Here is an 8,390-nt window from a genome sequence, read left to right as displayed (position 1 = left end):
ATTATCATTTTACTTGTTTCTTTGTCACTGAAAATGATCCTGGAGATTGCAGAACAGACAAAATAGTTTAATACTGTCACTGGCTGTGACTGATCTCAATGTTGTCTCCCCTTTTGCTTTATGAATTTTATCTCATTACCAGAAATAAAGCTCAATATATACGAAAAAAATGGTTGACTACTGCATACCTACTTTAAATAAAATAAAATGTTCATTCTTTCTTTTTTGAAAATGTAAGAGACTTCTGTGTGAAGCTGTTCTGAATCATGTCTCAGAGGCATCATTGCTCACTGGGACAGAGTTAGAGCTTTACTTAAAGGCTCAATAATGTTAACATAATCTTCCCCAGTGGTTCACATCCCAGGAGCTCAAACCATTTTATGAAAAATAATTAATTGTCCTTCAGCACAGCTGCTCCCAGGTGAGCCAGTTATCCATGATGTTAGAAGAACTGAGAGCCAGAGGTTGGTGTCTGTGGGGCGGGCTGGGGTGGCAATCCTGCCCTGGTCTCTCCAGGTGTCCTCACCTGTGCTCCATTCCAGGGTTCAGCCACATCTCCAGGCTTGCAGGCAAGCTGTGAACGGATGTCTGATGGTTTCTGTGTTTATTTCCCTCCACTTTCAAGCTTCTGCTGCCTTGCTTGCATTTTTGAGTCTTTTGGAAACACCGCATAATTTTGGGTCGCTTTCAAAAATCTTTTCTCTGGTTCAAGGACACGCTGAGTGGGATGTGAAGGAGAATCTCTGTTCTGCAAGGGGTCAGAGCAGAATTCTGCCTGTCACACTAATTCCTGTGCTGCTTTAAGCACATCACTGGGGCATAAAGCTTGTTTGTTCCTGAATTGTTGAAATCAGAGGGTGGAGGCCAACCTCACACAAGGAGTGACACCAGGGCACTTAGAGCTAGAGCTGCAGAGTGTAAATTAGTTACCTTTTTTTTCTGTTTTCTGAGCTCTTGAGAGCTAATTTTAAAATATGTATGTGTAATTTATATATGGTTTATATTCCTGTTTACCAGTATTATTGGCTTTAATTCATGGTAGCATCAGAATAACTTCCCATCTCCTGCTTATATTTCTGGCAAGCAGTGAAAATGAGAGGTGGGCCTGTGAGAACCTCATGACATTTAGGCTACACATCAACTAAATACACTCCAGCAAACACAATGATTTCTAATAGGGAAATCCATCTTGTATAGGCAGCATTTTTGTGTGTACAAGACAGCCTGACTTTACAGATCAGTTTTGCAATTTGAGTGTAAAAACAACTACTGAAACATGGCTGTTCTCTCACGACAGACATTTCAAAATCTGTCTCACTTTTTTCCCCGAGATTCTGTTATCTTGAAAAAAAAAAAAAGGTGATGTTTTATATTTGTTTCCCCACTTTCTTAATTAAGAAAGGAAGTCAAAACCTGCAGGTAATACTAGCAGGATAACTTAAAAAAATATTTAATCTATTTTTAAATACAAGGGAAATAGATTTTGTTTATATAGTATAGAATGTTTTTCCTTTGCCTCCGTTTTGGGAGAACCATGAACTAACCTCATACAGGGGCTGTTTGCTGAGATTCTCTTACTCCAGCTTTTTGTCAGAAATTCTTCTCAGCTGTGCTTAGTCTGTCATGAGGGACTTCAGAATTTGTCTCCTCTTAATTAATTGAACAACTTATTTTCTGATGCTTTTTGTCTGCTGTTTTCTGCATAATTATGCTGAGTGCATTTTGACCTCTCTATTTTCCCCTTTTCAAATCAATACAGCTGAAACAGCCTTTTTTCAGGAATATCTCTCCATTTGGATACCGAGATATGCAGCTAACCTATTTTTCAGTGTCTAAATTCTTGTTTAACATGAAGGCCAAGTATGATGAACCCTTGGAATGGGGTTTTCCAGAGGCCAAGCAGTTTCTTTTCCAAACCCATCTCATATAAATTGGTTGCTTTAGGTTCAGGGAGCACAGTCCATAGCCCTGTTTCTCTCTGGATTACAGAGGTAACACATCAATTATGGAGAAATAATCACAGAAGCACCCTGGCCTTACCAGCTGCCAAGTTATTACTGCAAAGTGCTTTTTCCCATTTTAATGCCCTTGCAGGATGAGCTCCTGCACCATTTCTGAGCCCATCCTTGGCTCCTCTTGGTGGGGCTGGGCTTTAGCTCCAGGGTGGAGCAGCAGGGACAGTTAGGGGGGTTAAAGGTGGGGAATATTCATGGGTTTATGTTGCCTGCACCAAGGTAGGGCTCTGCAGAGCTGCGAGTAATTGCTCTGAGAGGGTTTTGTGGCAGTCAGTTAGTGGTGATGTCAGTTCAGGAATGGTGGCTGTGGCTGTGGTTGGGGTTGGGATTCCTCAGAGGGAAGATTGAGCCTGACTAACAAAATTATTGTCACTTTGGCTTAGGGAGTATTTCACTTCTAAACTGTTACATTGCAAGTAATAAGAAAAAACAATAGAGAAAGCAGTCAGTACAGCATTCAGCTGGAGTATTTTTTACTGCTTGAATTAATTACTCCATAGTTAGGTAGCTCTGTGATTTAATTTACATTCCTGAAAAACACCATTAAGACAGTCTGACTGGCTTAATTCATTTTCTCTGCTTCCACACACAGATCAACTTGACATCATTTCAATGGCTGAAACAACAATGATGCCTGAGGAAATTGAGCTTGAGATGGCAAAGATCCAGAGACTTCGGGAAGTCTTAGTCAGAAGAGAATCAGAACTCAGGTTTATGTAAGTATCAATCCCTCTGGGAAAACACTATGCAAAATTAATCAAAATAGGAAAGAATGGTATTTAGAAGACTTTTATCTGCTTGACATTTTAAAAGGGAGAAAGATAAAGAGCATCCCAGTTAGGTGAGCACTTACGAAATGCCTTTGGGAAATGATTTTTGTAGTTGCAAAGGAAATTACTGCTTTTTTATTCAGCACCTTTTTTTATTCAGCACGATTTGCAGAATACATAAAATGGATCTCTTACTTACAAAAGGAAACTTTAGCAAAGTACCTGTCTATGCAGGATCTTTTCCTACCTGATTTCAGTCCTTTGTGGCAAGGATATTTGTCTGAACAAAATATCAACAGGTAGGGGATTTGAAGCTTCCACAGTCTAAGCTAGTTCAGGCTTTATTCCTGCTTCATTAGTGGTCTTAGACAGCTCATGTCACAAGAGAGCACACTGTGCTCTGCACTAATAGCAGCCAAGATTTGACATTTGTTAAATGGAAACCATTAAGTTATGAACACAAAACACTTTCTGATATATCAAATGAAATAGCAATATTCCAAGAGGGATTTTCAAAATTGCCAAAAAGGTCAGGCACAGGAGCCTCACTGAAGGTTCGTGAATATTAATCCAATTCTGATGGTGAAGGCAATAAGGTTAATATTCCTAAGTCATCTAATTTAGAAGATCAGAACTTATTCCTAAGAAGTGTATTATTTTGAAGTGTCCTCAGTCTGTGAGTATCTGAGGTCACTAACAAATGCCTTTGCTGACTGGCCAGGAACTTCAGTAGTTTTAAAACCTGCTGAGCTCAGACCCTTGGCATTAATGAAGCTTCAGTAGCCTGAAAAAAACTCACTGGCTTTCTGCTCATATTCAGGTACAGGGGGCTGGTACTTTGACCCTTACACTGGAGGTTAATTTTAGTGCCCTGACTTGCATTGCCAGCAGCTGGAAGCCTCACCCCTCTGCAAACAGCACATCTTTGAGTCTTATCCCAGAGACTTCTGCCCAGAATCACTGTTTAGACACCTTTGGAGTAAGGATTGGTTATAGTGGCACTGACCTTTAGTAATGCCTTTGTGGTACAAATAAAGTGAACAGGAAAGGTTTTGTCACTCCTGCTCCTGGTAGTCAAGTCACTGCTTGGTTATTGGTTTGTACATAAATTTAATCTGGAAGAAGCCTCATCATTGAACCCTGCACTTCTCTTGACATTTTCTATATCAAACAAAGCACTGAAATAAACTGCCCCAGTGAATGAGAGCAATTGTTCTGTTTGTTCTGGTATCCAGTCTGTTCTTTTCATTTCCCCCATGCTCACACTCTTTACTCTGTATTGCCTGGCAGGTGTTTGAGTAAGGGATTTAACACAGGAGAGCTTGCTTATTGAAAAGGGAACAGAACTGCTGTTCACACTGTGCAGCTGTTCTCCTCCTGGGCCAGATCTCATCCTCTCACTGCCTGGAGCTGCCCAGAGCACTCCCAGCCTCTCCCTGGCACAGGCAGGAAAGCTCCTCTGAGCTTCAGCCTCCAGGAGGTTGGCCCAAGGTCCTGGCAGAGCAGGCAGGGGACAGAGGGGCCCCAGTTTCTGTCTTTTCTAAGCCATGGAGAGCCACAGACCCTCTCACTCCTTCAGCTGCAGCAGACCTAATGACCACTTTTCCAGGGATATTCACACAGCTTCCAGCCCAGCTGCTCCCTGCAGTGTGGCAGAGTGTTCTGACTCTGCTCATTAATCCTTGAGGCAGTTAAATTCAGTTTGTGAATGCCACTGAATGAAATGGCCAGAGAGAAGCAGTGATACCCAAGCTAGTGATACCCAAGGAGAACAGCAGCACCTGTTCTTTACTGCCTCTCATGCTGGGGAGTTTGCACTGACAGAAGGGCTTGGCTACATTTGTCTTCAATGACAAACATCTTTTAATGACAAATGTATTTTAATGACCTATTGCTGAGATTAACAGCACAACTCATGGTTACCTCAGGGATTCAAGTTTTGTATCTGCTTCACTAAACAAATTACATAAACTCTAATTCATAGACATATTGTGGAAGACTTTATATGTAGCCATATTCTTTTTTTCATTTGATTTCTGAAGCAATGAATTGCCAATATCCAAAGACCAGAAGTCTGTATGTAGGTCATGAATTTTAGTAACTGATTTCTTCTGACAGGACTAGATTCCCCTGGGAATGACCTATCCAACCAGCCACATGCAGCTGAGCCTCCTCAGCCAGGTTTAAGCAGGCTCAGCTTTGAACAGTGCTAACGAGCAGCTCTACACCTACACTCAGAGCACAGAGTGCCAGAGCAGCTTTAATGAGAGCCACAGCTCTTTAGCTTTTGCATCTGCTTTAGCCTTTCCTTTAATTAGAGCAAAAGGATAAAACACACACTTAGTATTAGAGAAACTGTGTGGTATGTTTGTATTCCCTTCTTTGCCTTTCATGCTGTTAGCAACAGAATAGAAATTCTCTTGGGTTAAATTGGTATTTTTTTAATAGTTCTTATGAAAGCATGAATGCAGTGAAAGGATTCTGTAGCACTTGCACATCCAGGCACAGCTCACATTTCCAGCTACTTTTTTTTAAAGTAATGGTTCTTTCTTCTCACTGTCTGTCTGATCTTTTTATTCACATGTAGCCAGATCCTAAAGCAGGAAAAGTGCACTGTAGCTGTGCTTAAAGAAAGCAGGGCTCTGGAGCTGTGCTCAAAGTGTCCCCAGCCCTCAGGGTCACAGCACACACAGCCTGGCAGCTCTGCTTGCACACACCAGAAGGTGCCACAGCTCTTCCCTGCATTTAAAAATACTCAAGAATAAGAAAACAAAACACTGCTAAAAAATACCCCACCCTGTGTTTAAAAATACTCACTCAAGAATAAGAAAACAAAACATTGCAAGCTAGGCTTGCTGCTGGTGGAAACCACAGCAAGCTCTTCCTCTGTCAGGTTTAACCCATGGAGGGAATAGGCTCTAAGGCTGCTAATGGAATTTGCTGTTTTCCTTGAAGAAGATGCAAATGTGGCCATGAAATAAGGACATTAGGCAGAGAACTGCTCTAGTTTATCAGCCACTAAAAACCCCCAACAAACCCAACTGAAAAAGGACCCAGCAAGGTCTGGATGCTCATGGACATGGAGTTGGGTTGCATGTTTCACACTTCTGTGTGTGACCAAGGGAAAACTGCTCCTGTGTGAGATCATCAGGGAGGTGAGGCTGTTTCTGGCAGTTCCTCAGCTGTGCTTTGTACAGCACCTGTCTCCTCACACAACACAAACTCTGCAGGAGGGAGCCCTTGGCTGTACATGGAATCACAGAACAGCTTGGCTTGGAGGGCACCCACAGACTGGACATGTACTAGTACCCATCCAAATTATTTTCAAATTCAGAAGATATCTTTATGAACTTGCTGCAATTTCACTGCCTCTCTATGCCAGGCTCACAAATGATGTCCCCAGTCCCACAGAGCAGCACATACTGGTTTTTAGTGACAGACCAAGGATTCACTCTCAGACAAGCACAGATATTCCTGTAGCCTGCCTATCACTGTATTTAAAAAAACCTTCCCCAAAACAGAGAAAAAAACCATCTGTGAGAGCAGTGGAAACAGGTTTTACCCTGTTTAAAAATGAAACAGCAAACAATTTTAAGTGAAGACCATAAATATCTGTACAGTTTCAATACATGTGATTTTCCACTCTTTTGTACTACTTTGCAGTCCTTTGTACACTCTTTTTCCTCTGCCTTGCAGAGAGAAGTGGAAGTTCCTTACTGGTGCACTAAACATAATGTAAGCCCTCATTTCAGTAATTAAAACTAAAGCATTTAAAGCTGAAGTGTTGTCACACAAAGATACATTTAAACAGGGTGACTTTCTGGAACTCTGAAGTGAAGCAAAGCTATACACTACAGAAACTCTAACTGACACCTCTGATTTTCAAATTTGTAATAATTTTTATTGCAAAACACAGCTTTTTTAATTCAACTGCATGAAACTCAATAAAATTAGATGTTTGACAGCTTATTCTTAGCCTTACCCCTGAAATTTTTTGATTGGAAAAGCAAGGAAAGCAGATGAACTCTTATCTATTTGCTATATCCTACAGTGAAATAGCTCATCCTGTAGTGTATACTTGAGGCCAGTTTTCTGATAATTCTTGTTTTTCTTTTTTATCAATAAAAAGAAACAAAGAAAGCAAAATGAGCTGAAGCAATGGACTAACACGCCATGATGTTTCCCAAACCATTGTGCCAATTGCAAGTCAGGTATTAACCTTGATAAATGTGTCCTTTGCTTTGCTCCTTATTTTTGTTTCCTCCCTGAAAACAAAAAAAAAAAAGGAGAGCAGCTGAAAGCAGCTGTTCTCTTCATACCCAGGAAATCCACATCACTTCTAGCTGAATGCCTGCTTGCTGTGAAGAATTACCTGAAGTATAAAGGACACAATTTTCAGATTATAAAATCAAGCCTTCCTCAATTTGGTAATGCCACAATTTATATTGTACAATCATATTTTAGCTCAGGCAACCTCAGTCACAGCAGAGCAGATGCACTGGGGTTTGGTCTGTAATTACATTATCAAATGCTATTTTTGGCTCAGGACCCTGCCTTGCTTGGTGCCCAGGATGGACCTCCTCAGGATATGTCCAGGTTATGTAGGAATTGTGGCTGTTTGTAGCATCTCTCCTTCCATGATACTGATACTATCAAATTTAATAAAATTATGCCAGGAGCTGTTGTGACTGTCTCCAGCCAGCCCAGGAAATGAAAATATACCTTGAAGCCATCATATGCTATCTCCAGCTCTTCCTGGTTCGTTTTTGGAATAGCTGAGAGCTCAGCATATATAGATCTGAAGGAGACAATATGTACAGACAAGCATCAGTTTACAGCCTGCCAGCATCCCCCTCCTTCTCCTCTCAGGCTTCTCTCAGCTCCTTCCTGAAAACATTCTGGATAAAAAGAGTTTTGGGTCAAGCTGTGAATGTTCAATCTGTCTGTGCTGTTGAGGAAAGCAAACACACCACGTCAGAACATGCACACTCTCTCTTCCTTTCCAGTGCTCCTGTCCCACTTCCTTTATTTTCTTCTTTCCTGGTGAGATGACAGACCCAGAAGCTGAGGGAGCTGCTGGGGCAGCATCCTGTGTGTCACACATTTAATGTGTTCCTGCTGTGGATGTGTTTGGCTTCAGAGGCAGTTTAGGACTGCTGGGGGCATGGAAATCTGCTGTGCTGGAAGACATGGTTGTAAGAATGGATGATGCATGTGTTAGCTCCGTTTAGCTGAGAGGGACAGGCAGCAAACCCTCAGACCTCTATGTGATAGAGCTGATCAAAACTGAACTTCAAAATAATTTGTAGTGCAAAGTTCATGCATTTTAAAACACATTGACATGTTTGGATTCAGTAAATATTATTAGTAAAGGTAAGATCATCTCACCAACAGGTACTGCCTGTTCCTGTGGAAAGGGATGGAATTCTTATAAAACAGCATCCACTGTCCTCATGAAACACAGTCTGTGGGAAACCTGCCAGTGCCTGCCACTGCTGGCTTTCCAGATGGAAAGCAAAGCCTCAAGCCAGCTTTATTGGATGACCTTGAACTAAAACTGTGGAAGTTGCTTCCACCTGTGATAGCTGTCTTGGGATGGTTAGTT

General features: G+C 41.5%; 1 protein-coding gene across 2 annotated transcripts in view; it reads left to right on the top strand.

Annotated features, from left to right (window-relative positions):
• The first annotated feature begins 2,608 nt into the window (after positions 1-2,608).
• BMERB1 (bMERB domain containing 1) overlaps positions 2,609-8,390 on the top strand; it is a 23,969-nt gene continuing 18,187 nt past the window's right edge. For both annotated transcript variants that reach the window (XM_014306818.2, XM_031056535.1), the window contains exon 1: positions 2,609-2,731. In XM_014306818.2, the coding sequence (XP_014162293.1) occupies positions 2,628-2,731 (104 nt within the window). In that variant the 5' untranslated portion in view covers positions 2,609-2,627. The remainder of the gene's footprint in view (positions 2,732-8,390) is intronic.

The sequence above is a fragment of the Geospiza fortis genome, unplaced genomic scaffold (genome assembly GCF_000277835.1).
Source record: "Geospiza fortis unplaced genomic scaffold, GeoFor_1.0 scaffold237, whole genome shotgun sequence".
NCBI lineage: Eukaryota > Metazoa > Chordata > Aves > Passeriformes > Thraupidae > Geospiza > Geospiza fortis.
The sequence above is the reverse complement of the archived record's forward strand: the minus strand, read 5'-3'. Positions and strand labels throughout refer to the sequence as shown.